Genomic DNA, 24,546 nt, shown 5'->3' with positions numbered 1-24,546 from the left:
CATGAAAAGACACACAGTTACAATGGACAGAACGAGACAGAACCCCAACGTGTAGGGTAGAAATGCCACGTTTCCCTGCTGCGCGGCCCTGCCTGCCACCTGTGGAGGGAACTTGTGGTTGAGGAAATGTGCCACCTTAGCCAGGGTCCTGACGACCGACAGGGCCGTTCAGGGAAGTTGAGAAGAGACGTTGCCACCCCCACGTGTGAGGGAGCGGGTCTGTTCCCAGCCGCTCACCCCTACGTGTTCCACCCTGACACGTCCTCATTTCCTTCCAAACAGTCCTTTCCCCTTTTTAGAAATGCTTCCTCTCCATTTCTCTCTGCTGCTCCTTTCAGCATACTGAGGGCAGAGGAAACGGTATGTGAGGGGACTCAGAGACAACCGAGAGCAGGAGTTCCCAGCTTCATACCTGTGGTCTAACCACCATGGACATGTTCGCAGTAGTTAGGTGTGAGCACAGGGCCCAGGTAGGTGTGCGCACGACTTAGGAGGCTGGAGTGTGGTGGACAAGGAGGAAGGGAGAAGACTCTAAAGAGATAAAGGAGCCAGAGCCTCGAGGAGACTGGACTAGACTTGAAGTCTGAAGCAGCCTCTGGACACCTGCAGCTGGGCAGTGGGCGGTGCAGCCAGATCTGTGAGTTAGGAAGGTGGCTCTGGGTGCTGATGCCACGTGGTGTGGTGGCCTGTCCCAGTGGGGGTTTGGTTCTGTCCCTTCTCTGGGCGACCGGCCTCCCGGGGTAGGGACGGCGCCTCATTGGTCTGATCACTTCCGTCTGCCCGGTGCCTAGAGTTCTGGTGATGATCTCCAGATGTTTTGTGTGCTGTTAAATATTTAGAATGTATTTATAGGTTATTTTCAAAGCATCTTTATAAGATGCACTGTATTTTTTCACCATTAAAAAGCTTGTTGATGTTTAGTCTATGATAATGTGGCTTAACACACCTTAAGTATCATTACTTGATGTTGGTGAAATCGGTCAGCATGGTTTTCCGTTTCCTAAAGCCGTGCAAGGCTGTAAACGCACAGGACGTTGACTTCATGTACGTGGAGCTCATTCAGCGCTGCAAGCAGCTGTTCCTCACTGAGGCGGAGACTGCTGAGGACCACGTGTACCAGATGCCCAGTTTCCTGCAGTCCATCGCCAGCGTCCTGCGTCACCTTGACACAGTGAGTGAGGGAGTTCGCTCAAGGAGGACAGTGTTAACTCCTCCATCTCAGCCTCTCAGACATTGTGAGGCGCAGGGCAGTTACATACCTTCATTTCAGGCTTCACTGGTGACAGTTTTCATTAGTATTTTGTATTGGTACAATTTTTGTCATGAAACTTTACTTCTTGTTCCCAAAGCGGGAATAATTGTTTGTTACTTTTAAAAATCTTTCTAAAAGATTGATTGCTGCTTGGGATAGAATTGCACCCAAAGTATCACTCAGTTTTACTCTGATTTTTTTAGGCAATCACAACAATGAATGGTAAGCCAATACCAGTAGATTAGATCATCAGCCAGGTTTATCATTTCTCTGACGTGTGTCTAGTTGCGTTACTTTGACCCTATTTGTCTTGCCCCTGTTTTTATCCCCTCCTCTGACGGCTAGTCTGCATTCATTTCTGGTAGGTTCCTGAGGTCCATATCCCTGTTCTGGAACATCTCGTGGTCGTGCAGATAGACAGCTTCCCACAATATAGTCCAAAGATGCAGTCGGTGTGCTGCAAAGCCATAGTGAAAGTTTTCCTGGCCTTAGCAGAGAAGGGACCCGTTCTCTGGAATTGCATTAGCACTGTGGGTAAGTTCGGAATGCATTCTTGTTTTTATGGTGATGAATGATGAATACGTAACATACTGTGTGATATAGATAAAAAACATCTGGTTGTCAAGTTCTTTTGTACCTTTGGATGCCTCTTGGAGGACTCCTAATGTTTTGGTGGACCAAGATCTCCATTTCTATCCTTTTCAAAAAAAGTTTTTTCTCTGCCTTTTGGTTTTGAGTCCTAACAGTCTAAAATTTAAAACTACAGATATTAACAAATGTAGGAGAAAATTGAGAAGTAAGTTAAATTTTAAAAATGACTCAATTTTGTTGAGTGGTTGTATTTTTCAGTGTTTCTTTCAATTTTGTTTCTATTTTCTTTTTTTTAGTGCATCAGGGTTTAATCAGAATATGCTCTAAACCTGTGATCCTTCAGAAGGTAAACTGAACCTATAATTTGAAAATTAGTCTTTTGCTGTCTGGAAGGTTAGAGATGTTGGACTTTGCTGTTTGTGAACATGCAGAAGTTGCCCTTTTATTTATTAGCTGTGCTTTACATTTTGGAGCGTGTAGGACGTTGTATCTATGAACTTTTTCAAGTGAATAAACGTCTACGTGTTGAAACATCCTTAAACATAACCTTACTGTTACAGACACACTTTTATGAAAAGGAAGATTTCCTCTTGAAAGTCTAGGACAGTATACTTGGGCACATGATGGAAGGCAAGTCTTAGGTGCTTGAAGTGACAGGAAATAGGATGAGACAGGGTTCTGTGTGAGAAAGTGAGATTGATTTTTTTATAACACAGGCCTGGGGCAGTGTTTTGAAACATTTGTTAGTACATGTTAGTCCAGGCTAGAAAAATCATGACTTTTTTCCAGCTTTTTCAGTATGCCTTCACAGTGTGCTGTCTTCCTTACTCAGTCAAGTTGAAGTCCCTGGCTGGTGGCTGTTGTAGCTCGGAGAACTCTGAAAATCAGAGCCCCAGCGTCAGCTTGGGTGTCTGTCCTCCCACCAGGGTGCTGAGCTTGAGTCTGAAGATGACCGTGCGTCGGGGGAAGTTAGAACTGGCAAGTGGAAAGTGTCCATGTGCAAGGACTACGTGGGCCTTGTTAGAAGTCTCCTGAGCTGTGACCAGATGACGGTAAAAATGACAGTTGTAAAGCCAGAGAGGTGCCCTGGCCCCTCTTTGCTGGTCTCCGTAGTCGTGCACTTTGCAGACTCAACTCTTTCAGAAGTACATGTTACTAACTTCCAGTAGTTTTTTTTTTTTTTTAAAGAACTTCAGGTAATGAAAAATTAAAACAGTATTAAGTTAGGATAAAGTGAGACTGGAAAAAATCAATTAAAAGGAACAAAATCATAGCACCTACTTAAAATTAATTCCTGTAGCTGAGTCCTTATTTTAGCTTAAGAAGCAGCTGATGCTGGGTTGTTCTTTCTGACAGGCCAGCTGAGGGGGTGGCAGAAGCGGGGCAGTGTGACCACCATGGGGGAGCTGCGCTCTCTGTAACAGTTAGAGAGAAGCCAGCTGGCTGATGGGCGTGCAGGGGCTGGTGCACAGCGACTGTTCCCCGGGGCGAGAGTGCGGCTCCTGCCTCCAGGTGCACCTGCTGTGGGCCAGGTCATGACCAGGGAGTGATGCCCAGAAGAAGCACGTTGTCAGCAAATCAGACATCCTGTCCTGTGAAAATTGCAGGGTTTTTTTTTTTACTGAGGTAGAATGGTAGATCAACGTTAATGGTTTACCTAAAGTATTTCTTTCTTACATGTGTTATTAGATACGAGGGCTTTGTTTTTGGAACAGTAGAGTATTTTACTTTTAAATAATAGATTTAGTACTTTTAAATCCATTCTGAGGATGGATGGACATTTACCCATGTGTATGTGCATATGTGGTTGTGCATATGTGCACGCATGTGCATTTGCACAAGCTTCAGCATATGTCCGTGTGTCGCACACAGACGTGTGTACGCACAGACACACACGCTCATTAGGGTGAGTTCTTTGACGAGCGCTGGCCTGCACCTCACCTGCCCCTGCGTACTTAGTGTGCGTTCCGCGCCTGGGCTGTGTCTGTGTGGCGCTGTCCCGGGAGTTGGGGGAGGTTTCTGCATTTTGCTGCTTTGGTTTGCACAGACGTTGCCATGATGTTAAGTACCCATGTGCATCTGAATGAACCATGATACCTATACTGATTCTTTTTTGTACAACATTTTGAAATTTACTGTTTTTCTTTACTTTTAAAGGATTCTTTTTTAGCAGATGAAGCATTTCTCTCTCTGAATTCCTCCCTTCAAAGTCTGAGTCGTTTGCTATATGATGAATTTATAAAGTCAGTTTTGAAGATTATTGAGAAATTGGATCTTACGCTAGAAAAGCAGACCGTCGGGGAACAAGAGGTTAGATTTGTCAATAATAACTTGCATCATCATTATACCAACTCTCTGCTGCAGTGTTTGGGGCAAATAGCACATTTGTAAACAGGAAATTGGCTTCTTTGGTGTTGATACGTGTCGTCGATGCTTTTCAGATGAATAGCCTGAAGTGTAGAAAACATTATCTCCTAGATTGTTCAGAAGTGATTTACGTGTTTAATAAGTTAAAGCAAAATCTTCTGGAAAAGTTGTCATGAGGGTAGTTTCTCATCCCAAGCAAGAGTCAAGGGTCCGGTCTTGTTTAGTGTACAGGCGGCTTTTTGTGGAAGGCGGGAAACCTGGGCCTCCTCTGGTTTATGGCCAAGGAGATGCCAGGCTCTGTGCTTGAGGCGGGGGCTGTGGGCAGAGGCACAGACGTTCTGCACTGCTTTCCTGGCCTGGGGCAGAGGTCAGACCTGGCGTGAGGCTGCCACGCGGAGCCTCTGTCTGCTCTGAGGGGTCTGAGTAACAGGCCAGGGTGTGGGCTCCGTGGAGAACACGCAGGCTGCTTTGGGGTCCGCTGGCTCTGGAGTGGGTTTGCGTGTCTGTGATAGTGCATGTCATCCACTGCCCTGACCAGAACCTTGCGGTTAAGGGGGTGCGGGGACAGAGGAGGGTTCTTTGCCATGTCCATGCTGCTGCACTTGTCATGTCCTGTGTCTACACGGGTGACGGGTGATGGGGACGCCGGTGTGTGGTCTGCTGCTCTGGGTGCATTTTGTTTATGCACCTTAAAAATCATGTCATTAACAGACACGCCCAGAGGGTCTCACCTGGGCTGTTGGCCCCACACCTGCGTCTGTGTCTCCTGCTCCCTGGGCGCGTTCTTGGTTCCTCTGCAGAGGGTCAGCTGTCCACTGTGTCATCCTTTCCCACTCGAGCCTTGTCCCCTTCAGCTGCGAGCCTGACTGCTTGGTCAGCGTTTCCACCGGAATCTGAAACAGACCTGACCCTGGTGTGCGTGTACCACCACCATTAATTATGGTGGCTGCTCCTCTGCTTCTTGGTCTGGAGCGTCCAGGTCCTCCATCCGGTCCCTGCAGCTCCTTTGAGAAACTGTAGCCCTGTCGTCTTTCTGTGTCTGCACCTTCCTTTCTCTGTGTTGCATCCCCGCTCTCCTGTGCTGTGGTCTGCAGGCCACTGTTCTTGTCCACTGTGCTGCTGGGCCGTCTCCACCTCCTCGCTTCTGTGTCCCGTCCTCTTAACCCCGGCCCTGGGCCGCAGATCCCCCGGTGAGAGACTCATGCAGTGTTTCTTTGGTGCAACTACTTTCACAGATTGGCAGTGCAGCTCCTGGGGTGTGGGTGGTCCCAACTTCAGATCCAGCAGCAAACTTGCATCCTGCTAAACCTAAAGACTTCTCAGCCTTCATCAACCTGGTGGAATTTTGCAGGTATTTAAAACATTCGATTCGTTTAAGAGTGGAAGTGATCAATTATTGGCTATAAAATGGGAAAGTCACTTGTGTAGATGTAAGAAATGAATTAGTAGGACTTAAATATGAAATCGCTTATATGAAACTTTAAAATATATCTAAATGTAGCAAATTTACCTTTTTGAAAAAATATATTTAAAAGATCTTTAGGTAGTAAAAGTAAGGAATATGGATACACCTGAAAATGCTCTATAATGGATTCATAGGTTATGATTTTTCCTTTTAGATGCAGGTACTGGGAATTGAACCCAGGACCTGGTGCATGCTAAGCACGCGCTCTAACCCTGATCTGTACCCTCCCCCCCATTATGATTTTGTTTTGATTATGTCCTTTATAATTTCAAAGCTGAATGAAAATAGTATGAGAATTTCTACATTAAGCTTTAAATCTGTTTTTACAGAGAGATTCTTCCTGAAAAACACGTAGAGTTTTTTGGGCCGTGGGTGTGCTCCTTTACGTATGAATTAATTCTGCAGTCCACACGGCTGCCGCTCATTAGTGGTTTCTATAAATTGCTTTCTATTGCTGTGAGAAATGCCAAGAAAATAAAATATTTTGAGGTGAGTGTTTCTGGGGAGACATTGAACATTCCTGTATTTCTTAGTTTGCACGAGTGTGTGCATGCATTATGAGATATGAGGGTATAGCATATTGCGGTTTTAAAATCTACTTATTTTATTACCTGTATTTTTAAAAACTGATGATGTGAGTGGCAATTGGATGATTTAAACAGTTAACTAAGCGTTTTTCTGTTCTGATTAAAAGCACTTGGTTAAGTGTGTTAGATGCTGGTGCCAGGGCCAGCATCCCAAGCCTCCCTGGGGAAGTCTTATGTCCTCTCCAGGCTCATCTAGTTGGAAGGCTCAGTGGCCTGTGCCCTGGGCCCCTGGGGGCTCTGGTGGTGAGCAGTGAGCAGGCGTCTCAGCTCCCAGGTGTGCTGAGCGGTTGGGGGAGTGGGGCGTGGACTTAAGCTCCTGCTTTGATCAGCCAGCACCTTCCACCTCAGGCTGGTTTCTCTCTGGCCTCTGCCTGAAGTGTTTTCAGGGCTGATTTCCCTTCCTCTCTGCTCGAGGCCCTCTCTGCAGAGTGAAAGTGGGGTCCCCTCAGAAGGAAGGCTGGGAATTGCCAGATCAGGACCCAGAACTACCTGGTTACCGTTCACTGAACTAATTCACTGTTTTATTTGACAGGGAGTTGGTCTGAGGAGTCAGAAGCAGTCTCCTGAGCACCCAGAAAAGTGTTCTTGCTTCGCTTTGTTTGCAAAATTTGGTAAAGAGGTAATTTTAAATTTATCCAGTGTTATCATGGGCTATTTAAAAATGAATGTATGTTGGAAAAAATCCTGGTGATTATAAATGGTCTAATTACTTAAAAATTGGTTTGCTTAATCCACATGGGGATTAAGGGACTGAAAAACATTAATAGAGTAAATCACTGTGCTTCAAAGTCCCCTGAGTTTTCTCAAAATAATTCGAGTGATGACAACTCAAAGCTAATAGATCCTTTAGCTTTTCCACATGATGGGAGTTAATAACTTAACAGATGAACTTTCCTGAGATGAGTACTTCGTTTTCAAACGAACATGGCTGCGTCAGATAAGGCTGCGTGATTATTTTTTTGTATTTGAGAAGACTGAGAATTGCAGGCCATATTCAGGTGCACAGCTCAGCTCCTGTCTCCTTTCTTGCAAAGGTGTCAGTTAGAATGAAGCAGTACAAGGATGAACTCCTGGCTTCCTGCTTGACCTTTGTCCTGTCCCTGCCATACAACATCATTGAACTCGACATCAGAGCCTATGTCCCCGCGTTGCAGGTGGGTGCGTCCCACGCGGAAAGCACTTCCTAGAAAGCGTGGAAATTTCCTGTGGCTGTCACAGTGGGCACTCTCCTGCCAGGCTCCCTGGTTCAGGGTCTGCTGCTGCCACGGGACGCTGGCAGGGTGCTTGGAGCGGAGGGCTGTGGGACCAGCCTGTCCCGTGCGGTGGGCGTGTGGTGGCACCAGCCGTCAGGCACCTGCCCTCCAGCCTGTCTGGGTTCTGGCAGAGGAAAGACTTCTCATTAGAGACAACGGTCTTAAATTCCCTGCGTTTCATTACTTTTTTGTGCTACCATACAGATGGCTTTTAAACTGGGCCTGAGCCATACCCCGTTGGCGGAAGTAGGCCTGAACGCGCTAGAGGAGTGGTCAGGCCGCATCTGCAGACATGTGATTCAGCCCTATTATAAGGATATTCTGCCCAGCCTTGATGGGTATCTCAAAACTTCAGCCTCATCAGGTAAGGTTTGGAGGAGCTGTGACATGCGTCTTAGAATGGCGGTGTTGTGACTCCTGGGACTGTGTATTTGTTCCTTCGTGACTTGAGCCCGGCACATTCAGGATACGTCTGGTTGGGTTTCTGTGGCCTCCCAGTTCATTTCAGTGTGATTGGGACATAGGAGGTATAACTGAGGTATTAAACCTGCTTTTTATTTTACTCACTTACGTCCTACCAAGATTTATAAAATCTTCAAGGGTAATAACTCTGCCTTAAGTATCTCGCACTCCTTATAGATCCTAACGTACTGCCTTGCGAAAAACCTTTTGTTTAATGCGTCAAACTGGGATTGAAACTATAAGGAAATCCAATAGTAATTTTATATTTTGACCTAATCTCACCTGATTTTTATTGGTTTTCAAATGTAACTGGTGAAGCGCTAATGTTGATTAAGAAGAACAGGCACGCGAGAAGTAGGGGTGGGGAAAGGTTAAAAAAAACTCGTCTGGCCAAGTCAAGAAAAGTAGTACGTAGAGCGAGGGGCAGGAACTGCTTGACCAGAGCGCAGCGGACATTGTGGTTAGTTGGAGCACGAAGCAGGGTCCACTGGAGAAGGACGCTGAGTGCTGGTGAGAACTTGCATGTTTCTGTCATCACAGTAGGAAGTCGAGTGTCAGTTTGTGAAGTTTCATCTGTGTAAATCATTATTTTGTTGTCCAGTTTAAATCCTGTTGGTTTGGAAACCGTAAGTGAAAAGTACGTGACAGCTGCACTCAGGGTCTGGTTTTTACCACACCTTGGTACATACTCAGATTTCATGAAGGAAGAGTCAGCTTTGGGATAGGAATAGCAAGTGTTGTTCAGAGACAGAAATGCCAGCTAGTTGATGTCTGTAGCTTATGAATTTAGATGTAGATTTAGGCTTTTAAAATTCACTTTTTATGAAGAGTGCTGTTGTTTGAGTAGTTCACTAAATGTACATGGGCTTGACGTCAGAAAATGAATGTACCTTTGAGCAGATATCTTCGTGGTACTTTTATTTGCTTTTTTGAGTTTAGTCTGTCAATTGGCTCATTGAAAAGATTTGTATTTCTTTTAAGTTAAGTTGATTACCGCAATTCTCAGCAGAGGATTTGTCTGTTGAACATGTGCACTCAGATAATTAGAGAGAGAGGAGGGAGGCGTGGGTCAGTCTGCATCTCGGCACCCTGGTCTGGTGGTCGCGTGGCTGTTAATTCCGATGGGACTTCACGATCCCCACACACCACTCAGGTGGTGGCGTCCAGTTTTGGCTCTGGAAAGAAAACTTTTGTATTTGTAGATTCTGTAAAAGGTTTTGATTCTTTTTAAGAAAGTTTAATGGAAGCTACACTGTGAATGTTCTTATTCCTCATGGAACTCTCACTGTGATAATTTTACTGTCCTTCGGTGATTCCTCCGAATCGATTATTACTGTCAAAGTGGCAAAGTCGTGGTTTTTCCAGCACCATCAGCCTCACCTAGTTGGCCCTCCGCCGAGAGGAATAACTTTTTCACCTGTTTATTTCTTTATGTTAGTAGGGACGTGTGGCTTCTTCCCTTTTCAGCAGGTCTAATCCTTCTCTGCTCTCTCTGACTTTGGAGCTCAGCTTGTCCCAGATCTGACCTGTGGGTGAGCGGTGGGAGCGGCCTCGCTCCCCTGGGCGGCCCCCTTGCCAGCCTTTCCTCAGTCCCGCCTGCCTGGTCTTGGGCATCAGCCCCTGTTCCAAGGAGCCATGTTTCTTTTAGTCAACAGTGGTGTTTAGAACTGAGACAACCACTATTAATGTTTTTCGCTCTAGGAGTTTTATTTTCAATTGTAATTTAAATTCGGATTTTAATGTCTGTATGGCAGTGTGTTCCCTTGTGTTCATCAAGTAAATGAATGGTGCTGTTTACAATGGGCTTTTGTTTTGTTTTGTTGGCAGATGAGACCAGGCATAGCTGGGAAGTGGCAGCACTTTCTCGGGCCGCCCAGAGAGGGTTTGACAAAGATGTGCTGAAGCATCTGAAGAGGACAAAGAACGTTTCGTCAGTAAGAAACCCCTTGTATTTTCTCCACCTTCAGTGATGCAGAGGTCAGATGCTCATGCGTGTGAAAATTAAAATTCTTCATTTAAAGTGTTAGTTATTCTTACAGTTAAATTGGGATACAGTCTAGAAGTAATTTCAGTGTATATTTAGCAATAAAAATGTGGGCTAGGGCAACTGGTTGTTGTCTTGGTCTTGCTTCCTTGTTGGTGCAGCGCTGTTGTGGGTGTCTGAGGTGCTCACTCACTGGTGAGCTCTGAAGCACGTCGTTCTGTCAAGGGAAGCTCTTGGCAGCTGGGTTTTTCAGTGGTAACCGCGTAGGAGCGGTGTTCTAGATGCGGCGAAAGTGATGTAAACAGAGAAAACTGAACTCGCGCGGGGACAGTTCCTCTCTCAGGCGTGCTGTGAGGAACGAGCTGTGAAGACCTTGGTGTGCAGAACTGACACTGCAGGCTAGGGGAGCGTCTCCCCCTGCCCGGTGGGCAGCTTTGATCGGGAGGCCCGACCGAGACGAGAGACGCTTCTGTCTGAAAGTTTTCTGCTGTTTTGTCACATGTAAGAGAAGCAGGGCAGTTGGAGGGCATGTCTCCAGGTTGTGCGTCTCTTTGCAAACACAGGACCCCGCCCCCAGGACAGGGGTCTCGCTGTGGCCCTGGGTCCCAGGGCAGGGCCGGCGCTGCTGTCACTGGTGACGTGTGCACTGTGCGGTGTGGGAGGTGCTGTCGGACCCTTCGCACCTCGTTAAACCTGGGCCCCGGCGCGCAGGCGTCCGCACCTCCTGCGTGATGTGACAGAGCGGGGGGTGCTGGGCTTGGGGTGCTCTGAGCCGGGAGCCTGGCAGCCCTTTTCCTCAGCACCACTCTTGTGATGGGGGAGTCAGATAGATGCCGCTGTTCAGGACCTGGCAGACGTTTTCTGTAAAATAAAGGGCTTGAGAGTGAGCCTCACTTGAAAGAAAACATCTGAGAACATTTGTTGCCAGTGGTAAAATTAAGGCTTTTACATGGAAATTAAAATCCTGTAATGCTCACCACGCACTTAACAGCATCTCGGTGCTTACCACGTGTGATCTTTTCGCGCGTACACTGAAGCGTGGCAGCACCCGGAGAAGCCGCGTAACCTGGTGAAGCAGGGTGTTGAGATGAGCAGGACGTCATGCCCCCTGGTCACACGTGGGTAGAGACCCACTCAGTGCAAGACAGACCGGTGGGTCCTCACGCAGTAAACTGCACAGATGCACTGACTGCACCGTAACTGAGCTTTTGGGCACTACTGCTTGTTCAGGTCGGGAGCTGTGTTGGAGAAACCACGGTTACCTAGAAAGACAATTAAAACACTCCTTTTCCAGCTGCAGCCACAAGTCTGTCACAAGTGTGAAATTGTGAAACTGCCACTTGCCTGAGGTTGTTTATTTGGGAAATACAGTTACTTTTCCTAAAAGTATGTCATTTGTAACATGTAACGGATTTAGTATTTTTTAATAAAATGATAACTATTTAACATCTAAGTTTTCACTCCTAATGTGCTAAATACTCGTAAATACAACCCATGTAAACAAAAGCTCTCTGGGGACCCTCAGTATTTTTTAAAGCGTTCTGCCAAAACTTGGAACCGCTGGCCTAAGAAACAGATGTCTGAGTGCGCTGCTGGAAGAGATGCGGCTTCCTTTCATGAATTTGCAGCCGAGTTAACCGCAGTGCCGTGCAGGGTGTGAGGATCCTGAGTCGTTTTCTTTCATGTCATGACTGTAATTTTTAACTCGGTCGTCACCATGTGTGTGCGTTTGTTCCCTTTGCAGAATGAAGCACTGTCCTCAGAAGAGATAAGGGTTAGAGTCGTACAAATGCTCGGCTGTCTCGGAGGACAAATAAACAAAAACCTCATAACAGGTAACCTTTCCTGAAAATAAGTTGACCCCTGTAGATGTATTTGTACTGCCATGTGGATGCATATTCTCATGTTTGTGTTTTCAAGTAAGATTACAAAGAGTCATATTTTGCCTCGAGGAACGCTTTGACTGTGCCCTGCAGCCTGCGAGGTCCGTCCACACGCCACAGTGCTGTCAGCTCATGGGAGTGCTCTAGCGTCTTTTCCTTAATTTTTTTTTTTTTTTTACCAAGTACCTGTTATGTGCCAATAGGCAGTTTTTAATTTAATCTTCAGAAACTTTTCATTGTTATAGCAACCTTTAACAGTTATTGAATATCATTTGGCAGACACTGTGGTAAACACTTTACATACATTAACTTTTTTTTGCCAAGAAAATAGCATTTTAATTTTGAAATGTATCAGTCTACATTAATCAGAGCATTTTCAAGCAGCTAGAAATATGTATCTAAAATAAAGAAGTTGTAACCATAAATCATAGCAAAGCTGGCAATATAACTAAATTGGAAATGAGTTTACAAAATAAATGAGAACACAAAAACATATAAAATAAGTGTGGTGCTCATTGCATTCTTTTGGGGATTGTTGTGAGCGGGAGAGGAGAGAGGGGTGCGTGCAGTGGGAGTGAGATGGCGGCATGTTCCCGCTGTTGGAGCGCGGCCCCTGACACAGGTCAGCCTGTGCGCAGTGACACTGTCTGCTGTCCTCGTCAACCTGGAGTCGCACATCTTGACTTTCCAGTGGCATCCTCATCATCAGTAGTCGAATGACAAAGCAGCGTTACTGCGTCACGAGCGCTCCGCCAGAACCTCCTGCTGGGGCTGGTGGCTGTTCCTTACCTCATCGTTAGACACGATGTGCAAGCTTTCTAGTCCCTGATAACATTTTCCCCTGTACAAGGACAAGCATTTATTGAAGTTAGTTTTAAAATTTTTGTTTTGGTTTTGTTTTTTGAATTTTTAATTGCAGTACAGTTGTCTATAATGTGTTAGTTTCAGGTGAATAGCAGAGTGATTCAGTTATACACACATATGTGTATCTGTTCTTTTTCACATTCTTGTCCATTATAGGTTATTATAAGATATTGAATACAGTTCCCTGTGCTGTACAGTGGGTCCCTGTTGTTTATCTTTTTTATATATAGTAGTTTGTATCTGCTAATCCCAAACTCCTAATTTAGCCCTCCCTCACCCCTCTTTCCTCTTTGGTAACCATAGTTTATTTTCTGTGTCTGTGAGTCTCCCATTTTTTGAAACAGAATCTAACGACACTCTAATATTAATTAATCGTTGTGTCAGGAATTCAAAGTTATCTTTTTTATATCTTGTATTCTTAATACTTGGATATTTTTAGATTGCTTTTGATTAGAATCACCATTTTTGATTAGTAAAAATTTATCTGTACTTTTATTTTTAAACTTTCATAGAAAGTGGACTGGTCACGTTTGGCATTTAGGAACTTAGAACCTCTATTAGGAAAACAAGTGTTATAAAGAGGTGTTTACTTAAAATATTGTTCATCTTTCATTTTCCACAGAATAAGCAGCTTTTACTGAACTTAGAAATTAAACATTCCAGACTGTTAGACTTGTCTAGAAGTGATTTTAGTTCAAGTCAGATTTGGGGGTAGTGTGTGGTGGCCACTTCGGGTCAGTGCCTGTCTGAGGGCCGGTTTCACTAGTGACCCTAACAGCCGAGTGAAAACGCGCTTCTGGTCTCTCTGAACAGCTGCGTCCTCCGATGAAGTGATGAAGAAGTGTGTGGCGTGGGACCGAGAGAAGAGACTCAGCTTCGCGGTGCCCTTCCCAGACATGAAGCCTGTCGTCCACCTGGACCTGTTCCTGCCTCGAGTCACGGAACTGGCCCTCTCGGCTGGAGACAGACAAACCAAGGTACTTCTGTGCCTCCTCACTCACTAGTCTGAGTCTGCTTGTGAGACGCGTTGTTAGGACGCATGGATACGTACTTCGTCACTTCTGGATTCTGTGTAGTCTAGTAATTAGAAACCATTCTGTTACCAGAAGTCTGTGTCATTGATAAATGGGAGTGAAACGCAGGTTGTCCCAATAGGGAGTAAGCTGGAGGAGCGCTGATGTACCAAAGCCCTTCGTAGGAGAGGGCACAGGGCGAAGGGCGTCTAAAGGTGACTTTTAGTCTGTGCTCTGTTATCTCCTCAGCCTGAGATGAGAAACAGGTAGTCTCAGGTTTGTATCTTAGTTTGTGTGTTTCCAAAGTTTGTGCTTTAAAAGTAAAGTTACTAGAAGTGGTGGTCGAGAGTGCGCTGACAGGCGAGCGGAGCTCTGCAGTGCAGCTGGAGGGACCCGGGACTGCCCTGGTCCCGGCGTGTAAATCCCCCAGATCTCCACTCGCACCTTCTGGACACAGAGCAGAGTGCACAGAAGTGCTGCTTCAGCGTGTTGCACTGGCTGCGCGGGGTTTCTCTGTGAGGGGCCGCGTGGAGAGAACGTTGACGACTCAGGCTTGTTGGGCCCCTGGCCTGTTTCAGGTCGCGGCCTGTGAGCTGCTGCACAGCACGGTCGTGTTCATGCTGGGAAAAGCCACGCAGATGCCTGACGGCGGCCCGGGCCCACCTCCGCTGTACCAGCTATACAAGCGCACCTTTCCTGTGCTGCTCCGACTGGCGTGCGACGTCGATCAGGTGAGTGCATGGTTTTGAATTTGAAACAGTTGCAAAACATAGGGAAAAAAAAAAAGTCTGGTTCAAGCTCCTCATGGCTGCACTTGGGAACCCTGCCGCCTGGCTGCTGCCCCTCAGGGACAGGACCTGGGGTTGGGACTCTTCAAAGCGCCTGGCGGTTTTTGAATATGTGCCACAGAGTTTGGGGGGAAGAATCACTGTTGTTGATAAAGTTTCTGAGAGTTGAGCATCCAAAGCTGAGTTTGCTGTGGGTCCTATCACGTTGGGGCTCACAGTCCCCCAGGAGTGAAGGAGAGGGGAGAGCAGGGCCGGAGTTGGGGAGTGTTGGCAAGTCGCCTCTTCCTCGAAACTTTGTGGACTAAATTCTCCATTCCTGCCGTGACCCAGGAAAAGTCAAATTCTCACTTAATTTCATGAAGCTAGCAGAACCCTGATATCAGGGTGCACATGCGAAAAAGAAATCTAACACAAAATTCGTTTAAAAATGTAAATGGGAAATTCCTCAGTGTGGCTAGGAGTGAATACAACCCAGCAGTGTATTAAGGTGAACGTGATTAAACAGTATTTGGGGGTGACACTGGAAATGTGTCACAGAAACAGATTTCAGAAGCAGTGATCCTCTCTGTGTAAGCCAAAAAGGCGTTTGTTTTGGTAAACCAGGAATAGTTTAGTTTTATCTTTAAAATGAAGAAGAACAGTTACGTGAATGTCACAGCCAGTCATCCCAGCCCTGCAGCACTGGAGCTGCCTTGGGCTTTGGGGAGGGATGGGGTGGGCTGGTCGCAGGCACCTCCAGCCCCTCGGAGCAGCGCCTGTGCGGAGTGGATGCTCAGGATGGCCGCCTACGTGTTTACTCAGCTGCCTACACTGGTCAGTCTCCAGGCCTCTCATCAGGCCCTGAGGTCCCTGAGGGCCAGGACGTTAGAAAGGAAGGAAAAAGTATTTTGACTATAATTTTTTAAAAATCTGGAAAGCTCAGAGTATTAACTGGTAAATCTAAGTATTAATAAAGGGTAAGGCTGATGAATTACAAAACAGGCTCTAGCATGCCAGAGCTCTCACACGCCTCCTTGCTAGTGTCGACCACCGGAGAACACGTACAGTCGACAGTATTCCGTTCATAACAGCATTGAGAGTGTAGCAATAAAGCGCCGAGAAGTGAGCTTCAGTGTGCCAGGCACACGCGTGCCTCACCAGGATGAGATGAATACGCTGTGCACCTGAGGAGTCGGCTTTTCCCAAGTAACTCAGTAGATCTGGTGTTGTCCCAGCAAAAAGCCTGGGATTAATTTCATTTTGAACATACAGAGTAATCTGAAAGAATAGTTGCTGGAGCCTAACCAAGAACAGTTTTGAAAGCGGAGAGAGCTGAAGGGAGTTGCCCTGACAGATGTTACGAAGCCGTGTTGGTCATAATGGGGCTGAACTGGTGCACAGATGTGTCGCTGGAAGAGGCTGGCAGTTGGAACGGGGACCAGCTGTGTACATAAAAACTACATGTGGCCGCCGAAGGGGCTTTTTAAGTTAGTGAGAAAGGGATCGTTTAATAAATACTATTAGTGCAGTTGCCTAGCATAGGAAAAATTAATTTCAAATTAGAAAGATTTGGTAGGAAAAACAACTATAAAGATATTACAACGTGGTGAATTCTGGCGTGTCCGTCCGGCTTGGGACTGTCTTTTTAACTGATGAGCTGTGCTAATTAATGTGGAAACGCGGCGGTGAAAGTGAAGCCTCTTCCCCCTGGGGAGAGGCGCTTCGCCCTCTGCAGAGAGAGCCGAGCGTATCCTAGATCTTTGCAAAACACGTTTTCACAAGTGTGCGTGTACTGTTTGGTAGATAAAAAGCAGGATCATGACACTCAGAAGCACTTTCTTTCATGTACAAAATGTGATTTCTGCTGCTTGCGTGGATTTGGTTGCCATTACATCATAGGCGACTTTCCATAAATTTTCGCAGGAAGAGAGATTTTCAAACAAGATATTGGAGGCAGATATATAGAAGAAAAATGTTAGTGTATTGATAGTTTTGACTTTGTAAGTGTTCAAAACTACCGAATGGCACAAAACCCACAATTTTGACATACACATAATGTGGGGAAAATTTTTGTCACATTTCACTGAAGATAAGATTTTTAAAATGGGCAAATGGGTAAAGAACAAAAACAGGTAGTTGATGAACAGGGAAGACATGGCCAAGAAATACGTTTCAGTTATTCAACCTTTTTAGGAAATAGGGAAGTTCAAATTCAGATGATAGATACCGTTTGCAGCTGCTGTCAAACACATTAAACATTGGCGGTGTTTGGTGTTTCCAGGCACGTGGGGAAAGGCCTGCGCGTCCTGGCAGATGGTGCTGTGGGCCGTGGAGGCTTGGGGGCAGCAGCCCTTGTCCAGGGAGGGGGAGCTCAGAGTGGTGTGTGTGAGACACTCATAAACTAGGGGTGCCTGCGTTTCTGACAGGATCCTGGCGACTGGATCATAGTGTATCCATACGCGAGGTACCAGGCAGCTGATGAACATACTGATAGAGCCTTTGTGTTTATATGAGAAGTACTCAAAGCTAAGAGGTTACAAAAGTGTGCGTTTATTTGTACACACATGTGCATGCATGTATTTAAATGTGCACGAATGAAATATACTGAAAGTTAACAGTGATTCTGAGTGTTACCAGTGGTTCCCTTTGGATGTAGGAATGTTGATGGTTTTCTCCACTTCTGTAATTTCTGGAGGGTGTGTGTGTACATATATATAATTTATGTACTAGGAATAAAAAGTTTAATTTCTTTGGGGAAAAAAAGTGATGCTTTAAGACCAGGCTGAACTTCCAAACTGAAAGGTAAGGCCCTTCCTTTCACTTTCAGTCTAAAAATTGCTTCAAAGTTTAGAAAGACAGTTTTTGGAGAGAAGTATCCGGCTGCAAGAGGACTCTTGCTTAGTGTGAGCTCCAATACGTTGCATGTGATTGTCGACCTGGTGTCGTCACGATGTGGGTGAGCTCGGTGCCAGCGGGGATGTGAATGCCCCTGGGTTTCCTGGGGATCCTGGAGGCCCGTGTGCATGAGACTGAGAGATGTGTGGGGCATACAGGTGGGGGATCTGCTTCAGCTGTGCTGGGAATGCTTTATTCTCCCTGGAGGAGAGGATCAGTTGCGTAACCGTTTGTCCCAGGCAATTCCTCTTGTCCAAAAGGATAACGAGACTTCTGTCCAGGCGTGAGAGACGTGGTGGGTGGTAAAGCCAGAGACCCCTGGTGCGCTCTGGGCCCTGGAGGGACCGTGCGCATTTGGGAGGGTTGGGGTGGGAGCCCAGAGTCCCTTCCGTCCAATCTCCAAGGAGTAGCTCTCTTTCTCCCTCCTTTCGGCAGGGGGAGGAGAGGTGCCTCTTCTGTGTGTCCTGTCTGCAGGACAGCTCTGAGGTCTGCAGTGGACGGTGACCTGCCTTTGGTTGTCACCACAGGGTGTGAGTGGGGCGTAATTGAGTAACGATGATGCCTGTGGTCCTGGAGGCCTCCTGCGCACATTCAGGATCGAATTCATCAGGACGAGTGTCTCAGCCAGCACATTTGCCCCGCTATCCTCCTCATTAGAGGAACCGTCGGTTTTGTATGCATATCTTTCTTTGCTGGACTCCTGCGAGGGAAAGAAGTTGGAACGTGTTCATCACGGAATCTAACTAGAGACACCACTGTGGTGTTACCGCTGAATTTTGCTCCTGCCGTGTGTGTAGTGGAACTCTGTTTGATACGAAGTTAACGTGGAGAAAATAAATTCTGATGGTGGTGTTCCTTCAGGTGACGAGACAGCTGTTTGAACCTCTGGTTATGCAGTTGATTCACTGGTTCACCAACAACAAGAAGTTTGAGAGTCAGGATACTGTTGCCTTGCTGGAAGCGATCCTGGTGAGTAATGTTGGTCCTGCTGGACCCACACTCAGCTTGAGCGGAAGTTCACTGTCAGGGGTCAAGATGGAACACTTGGCGGGGCTGCGTCCTCCCTTGTAGAGAATCTGTGGGGCCATTTTTTTTTTTTTAACATTTTTTTATTGAGTTATGGTCGTTTTACAGTGTTGTGTCAAATTCCACTGTAGAACACACTTTTTCAGTTATACAGGAATATACATACATTCATTGTCACATTTTTTTCGCTGTGAGCTACTGCAAGATCTTGTAGACCTTGTATGTATTTCCCTGTGCTGTACAGTATAATCTTGTTCATCTATTCTACATTTTGAAATCCCAGTCTGTCCCTTCCCACCCCCCACTCCCTTGGCAACCACAAGCTTGTTATCTGTGTCTATGAATCTGTTTCTGTTTTGTATTTATGTTCTTTTTTTTTTTTTTTTTTTTTAGATTCCACATATGAGCAAACTCATATGGTATTTTTCTTTCTCTTTCTGGCTTACTTAGAATGACATTCTCCAGGAGCATCCATGTTGCTGCAAATGGCGTTATGTTGTCGGTTTTTATGGCTGAGTAGTATTCCATTGTATAAATATGCCACCTCTTCTTTATCCAGTCATCTGTTGATGGACATTTAGGCTGTTTCCATGTCTTGGCTATTGTAAATAGTGCTACTATGAACACCGGGGTGCAGGTGTTATTTTGAAGCAGGGTTCCTTCTGGACATATGCCCAGGAGCAGGATTTCTGGGTCATATGGTAAGTCTATTCCTAGTCTTTTGAAGAATCTCCATACTGTTTTCCACAGTGGCTACACCAAACTGCATTTGTGGGACTGCGTTTTAATGAACAAAATGCCAAATTTCATTACTTAAGTGATGCTTTTAAATATCTGCAAGCAAAAATTCACTTTTTTTGTTTTGCTCTCCTTTTTGGGGAGATGGCTGTAGATTTGACAGGCTTCACTTGCATTAAGGCAGTGTGTGTGTGCGGGTGTGGAGGGTGAAAGGGGAATGAGAATGTTCTTAGACTTCTATGAGTTGCGGTATCCTCTTTTTTTTTTTTTTTTTTTACTATCTGTAGTGTAATAGTTCAGATTAAAGGGAATTTTTTGAGCTCATGCAGTTTTCTCCTGCATTCTGATTCAGTTAACTAACAGCCCCTAGAAATAGCAGCTCTCTGTTTGCATAGAACGATCCTGAGATTGCAGACTTAGAACTGTTAGGACTGGTCAGAGGTACACTGAGGGCAGGAGCAGTGGGGTCAGCCAGGGCCTTCCTATTTTTTCACACATTTTAGTTTTCTGAACCTGTGGGAATAACTTTGCCATTGATTTCTTTAAATGTCCTCTTAATTGATTTTAGCTGTTACTTCAACCTGTAATTTTGTTTGTTGTGCATCGACTGCAGAATCAAAACCCCCAGCGGAAAATATAGCACGTTTGTCCAAACAAACGTCCTTTAATTCCACGTTTTTGCAGGCTGGCTCCCACTGGAATCAGTGTCTCACCTTCTGTTCAGTCTAGGGTGAGATGTGTCAGTCTGGGCATCAGGACGCTGCATGTAGCACTGCCGTCCACCTGTCTGGCTTGCCGGGTGGGTCCTGGGCATCCCAGTGGTGTGTGGCTGTGAGCAGTCCTACTGCTCTCGGAGACCCCTTGCTGGATGCCACCTCTGGGCTGTGGTCGCTGCTGAACATTTTAAATCAGGATGGTGACATGACTGCACCTGCGGTTTAATCCCCTGCAGTGTCTGCCAGTGACTCCTGCCTGGGACAGATACGTTTAATTAAATTTAACTTGCAGCTTATTTCATTCAGATGGATTTCGTCTAATGTTTCCATTCCGCTTTTGATCCTTGAAGGCAGCTTAAGTCAGGACTTCACAGGGAGTCGGGTGAAAGATGGTGTAAAACGGGACAGGTGCAGAAAGAAAAGGTGGAGGGGAAGCGAGGGCTGGTGTGACCCTCGGCATGGCCGCAGTCCCCGCGGGCCGGATTCCCACATCTGTGCCACTGCTCCGAGGGGCCCCCAGCACCGCCCCCCGGTTCCGGGGTTCTTCCCCCTTCCTGAGTCCCGGTGAGCACTGTCTGCAGAGGTTTGGGGGTGTCAGAACCCCCGTTTCAGTGTCTCCGTACTTGTCCGGTTAAACTTCTCCTTCGTGCATCTCAGAGGGAAACAGAAACATCCACATTTCCTTAGCCTTTTTTCCAGGTGTTGAGGGATGGGCCCCCGTGGAGCAGCTCTGTGAGAGTCCACCACGTCTCTGCGTGGCTTGTCTCTGGCGTCACAGCTTCCCCGGGCCAGCAAGGACGTGAGCCTCTACCCTCAGTGAGAAGGCTGCTACGAGGTGGCAGCAGCCTGCGTTCTCAGGGTGCAGTCAGCTGTGTTTCTCAGGGAAAGGCTGCTTTGTGGTTTGTAATTAAAGTATTCTTCCTTTTTTCACGGATTTTTCAGTTTCTTAATGTGTTTAAAAGGAAGCGTCTCCACTGTGTCGGAAGGAGCTGGCTATTAGGCCAGGTTCTAGACAGTCAGGTTGCTTTGACTGGCGCCTGCTTTTCCTGAGCGGCTCTGAAGCAGTGTTCGTGACATGTGCCACTTGTGCTCAGAGGCAGACCGGGATATTCACTCAGTTGTCATTTTGTGCTTTGTTTCAGGATGGAATTGTGGACCCGGTTGACAGCACTCTAAGAGATTTCTGTGGCCGATGTGTCCACGAATTCCTCAGATGGTCCATTAAGCAGACAACACCACAGCAGCAGGAGAGCAGCCCAGTAAATACCAAGTCACTTTTCAAGCGACTGTACAGCTTTGCACTTCACCCCAGTGCCTTCAGGAGGCTGGGGGCGGCTCTTGCCTTTAACAGCATCTACAGGGAGTTCCGGTGGGTGATCCTCCAGGGGGCGGGGGGGGTGTGTGTGTGTGTAAAGGTCTTTATGTTCTTGGTGGTGACTCTGTGAAGTGGCTCAGTGTTTACGATTCCACGTACTCATGTATCAAGCATTTACTAAGTGGTGACGTTCTCGGTGCTGTGCTGTTTTCTGGAGATTAAACAAGGAGTCAAAATGCAGTTTGCATTCAGGAGGCTCAGGAAGTCCTGAGAACTGCATTCAAACATGGATCTACGCACTCTGGAAAGCACAGCAGGAGGTGTAGTGCAGGGTCTCCTGACACAGTTCACGTTGTTTAGGGGGGCTCCCTGTACTGTTTACACTTGGGGTGGGACTTAAAGGACGAGGGAGGCAGCCCGAGCGTTTCAGGAGGGGACAGGGCAGAGAGAGACAGGACGACGTGGAAGGAATGAAGGCGGTGCGCTCCTGGCTGTGGGGTGTGAGGTTTGGGTGGGAGCGAGAGGAGACTGGCCGGGAGCCTCTGTCTGCAGAGTTCATGGTGAAGGGGACTTCCAGAGCCCAGTCTGTGCAGTGGTGGGAGCAGGGAGGGGCACACTTACTGCTCCTTAAGTTCACCTGCCAGCAGCTGCATGCAGAGTGGGTCTGGGGGCCAGGACGCCAGTGCAGGGGTTGCTTCACTTCCAGGGAAAGACGGTCCCTGACCTCAGCTCGTGGAGCATCTGTTCACTGAGTGTTGCGGGGCCGCATGCTGCAGGGAGACCAGATGTCGCCCTTCCTGAAGGTGGCATTTGACAAAGGGGTAGGGAGTATTTCATCAGTCACACAGATGAAGGTGAAACTTACAGCTGAAATCGGGGCTTTTGAGCAGGGGTACCTGACTGCGGAGGAGTCCTGTCGTGAGGAACCTGACCTCGTTTAGTCAGAATAGCTTGGTTCTGGAAGTGGCAGCTGGGACAGCGGTGACCGAGTGTGACCGTGCGTGGTGGCTCACGCTGCCCAGAGCACCTGTGGTGACGGTTCTGTAACATGTGGATGTTGGACTGTGTTGCGCACCTGAAGCTGATGCAGTGGTGTATGTCAGTTCCACCTCCACTGAAAGCCCTAACCTGTGTAGAGTTTACAGACTCATGAAAATGAAAGAAGTTCCTGCACACTTAGCACCCAGGTTTAGAAACAGAATATTATCAGTATTTTGGACCCGCCCCTGCCCTGAGCTCACCGTTCTCCTACTGGAGGTCACTTGTTCCCATTTTGCCTTTCGGCTGGGTTGCCTGTGTGCACCCCGAGCACTGTGCTCCTGGTCCTGGAGAGCAGCTGCCGGTCGTGGGCACGGTGGGTGAGGTGGGTCGGGGTCTTCACTGTCCGGGACAGGATCCTGGGACACCCCGCTGAGCAGGGACTGGCATCCACTTCCCTGGGAGTAACGGGAGCCCGTCCTGAGGAGCTGGGTGGACCAGGTCCCTTGTTAGTCCTGGGAAGCAGAGCCCTCCAGGGATGTGTGAGGGAGACCTGCAGCTGACGTGAGGAAAAATGCTGTCCAGGGACGTGCACTGCCCTTTAATTTCTGCCCGCGGCTGTCCGAGTCAGAGCACGGTCGGCATGCTGGGCTGGGCCTGCGCAGGAGGGAGCCTCAGGAAGGGGGGGTGCTGCTCTGCCCAGCGTGTGCAGGCGCAGCACCCCCTCCCCGTGAGAAGCCGTCTGCGCTGGACGGGCCGCAGACGTCACTGTCCACGTGCGGCGGGTCTGGCTGTGAGAGGCCCAGTGCTGCTGTTGGTGCTGACTGCCTGTGGAGACGTGGAGAGCTGTCAAAACTACTGTGTTTTACATGAATGTGGATGAGGTACCAGGTTTCCTTTCAGCTGCATGCAATTTTAATGAGGTGCGTGGAGTGTGGTCAGAACAGCGGTTTTAAGGTTACGTCCTGTGAGTGGAACTGCAGGTGAGGTAAGTGCTTATATGGGAAAAAGCCAGGGCTCCTGGGTCTGCTCTGGACAAAGCTGCTTCTTTGAGAAGCGTCTTAGGTTGTTTGGGGTCTGAAAACACGTGAGCCGCTCTTCAGGACAGGTTAGTGGAGGCGCGCTTGTTGGCAACACGGCCTTCTTCCTCGTCAGGCGTGTTTGCTGCGCTCTCAGCTGAGGCGGCGTCCCTTGTGTTGCAGGGAGGAAGAGGCTCTGGTGGAACAGTTTGTGTTTGAGGCCTTGGTCACATTCATGGAGAGCCTGGCCCTGGCCCACGCGGACGAGAAGTCCTTGGGTAAGTCTCGCCCGCGCCGTGTGCCGCCCGCCTGCCTTAAGGGCGGGTGAGAGCTCCTCCCGGGGCCCCGGGGTGCTGTGCCCCGGCCAGGGCGATGAACGCGAGGGAGACGCGCCCTCCCTCCCAGACCCGGTTTGTGTGGGGCCTCTGGGCCTCCTCCCCCAGGCGTCACGTGCCCCGGCGGTCCCTCAGCTCAGCCCCTGGCGGGGGGCCCCACCGAGGGCACGGGGCGGTTTTCTCTGACGCTCCGGTGAAGCTGGCCCGTGGCTGTGGTGACACGACTGAAAATGCGGACTGCACAAGGTGAGGAAGGTCGTGACCTCGAAGATGCGGTCAGGGCTTCCTGCCCGCTCCTGACCTCAGCGAAGAAAGTAGTAGTTTCGTCGCAAGGTTGTGCTGTTTTGACCTTATGTAAGACGTGATTTTAAAATACCAAGTCAGGAGTAGGCTAACATGGCTGAGGAGTGATAAGTTACAGTCTTTACGGGTACCTCTGGGTCTCAGGGCCGGTGGTGGTCCCCACGTGGTCTGCGGGTAGGTCGGGCCGGGTCCACACCTCACAGCAGCGGCCACGAAGCCCCCTCTCACCAGCTGAGACAGACAGATTAATAAGCTCTCTTGTGCTTCCTGCTGGCAGCCCTGCTGTGAGCAGAGATGCATAAGACTCAGTCCTGACGTCAGTGGCTCAAGAGTTACTTTATCTCGACACCATGTGTATGTGAATTTTCTCAGAAAGTGAAGCTTTACTCTTAAAAATCACTGCCGTATTTTAAAAGCATAGAAAGAACCCTTTCCCTGGGTAGTAGAGGTCAGAATGAGCCGTGTGAGGCCCCTCCCCTCAGCGGCCCCAGGCCTCTGTGGGTGGCGTTGCTGCTTATTTCCGTTCTCCTCTACAGGAGCCGTGTCACTGAGCTGTAATATAGTTTAACCTACGTGAGAGGAAGCGGGGCTTGAGGGACTTGCACCCCTTATATGATGGATGGAAGTACACAGGCTCTGGCCTGCTTTGTGGGTCTCGTAACACCTGCAAAGCCTCTCGGTCGCAGAGCCGCGCGTGGGGGCTGCGGGTACCGCTCTGTGCGTCTTCAGTACG

The 24,546-nt window shown here is 47.9% G+C and overlaps 1 protein-coding gene across 3 annotated transcripts in view; it reads left to right on the top strand.

Moving 5' to 3' along the window:
• The window catches only part of PRKDC (protein kinase, DNA-activated, catalytic subunit), a 120,126-nt gene that overhangs the window by 13,237 nt on the left and 82,343 nt on the right, over positions 1-24,546 (top strand). For all 3 annotated transcript variants that reach the window (XM_031441651.2, XM_031441650.2, XM_031441649.2), the window contains exons 12-28: positions 1,007-1,171; positions 1,618-1,786; positions 2,140-2,189; positions 2,770-2,895; positions 4,001-4,153; positions 5,446-5,561; positions 6,005-6,164; positions 6,795-6,881; positions 7,297-7,416; positions 7,720-7,879; positions 9,805-9,911; positions 11,706-11,796; positions 13,522-13,685; positions 14,300-14,452; positions 18,245-18,352; positions 21,006-21,232; positions 23,359-23,453. In XM_031441651.2, coding sequence (XP_031297511.2) covers positions 1,007-1,171; positions 1,618-1,786; positions 2,140-2,189; positions 2,770-2,895; positions 4,001-4,153; positions 5,446-5,561; positions 6,005-6,164; positions 6,795-6,881; positions 7,297-7,416; positions 7,720-7,879; positions 9,805-9,911; positions 11,706-11,796; positions 13,522-13,685; positions 14,300-14,452; positions 18,245-18,352; positions 21,006-21,232; positions 23,359-23,453 — 2,251 coding nt within the window. The remainder of the gene's footprint in view (positions 1-1,006; positions 1,172-1,617; positions 1,787-2,139; positions 2,190-2,769; positions 2,896-4,000; positions 4,154-5,445; positions 5,562-6,004; positions 6,165-6,794; positions 6,882-7,296; positions 7,417-7,719; positions 7,880-9,804; positions 9,912-11,705; positions 11,797-13,521; positions 13,686-14,299; positions 14,453-18,244; positions 18,353-21,005; positions 21,233-23,358; positions 23,454-24,546) is intronic.

This window comes from Camelus dromedarius, chromosome 30, assembly GCF_036321535.1.
Source record: "Camelus dromedarius isolate mCamDro1 chromosome 30, mCamDro1.pat, whole genome shotgun sequence".
NCBI classification, from domain to species: Eukaryota; Metazoa; Chordata; class Mammalia; order Artiodactyla; family Camelidae; genus Camelus; species Camelus dromedarius.
This window is presented reverse-complemented; position numbering and strand designations above follow the sequence as displayed.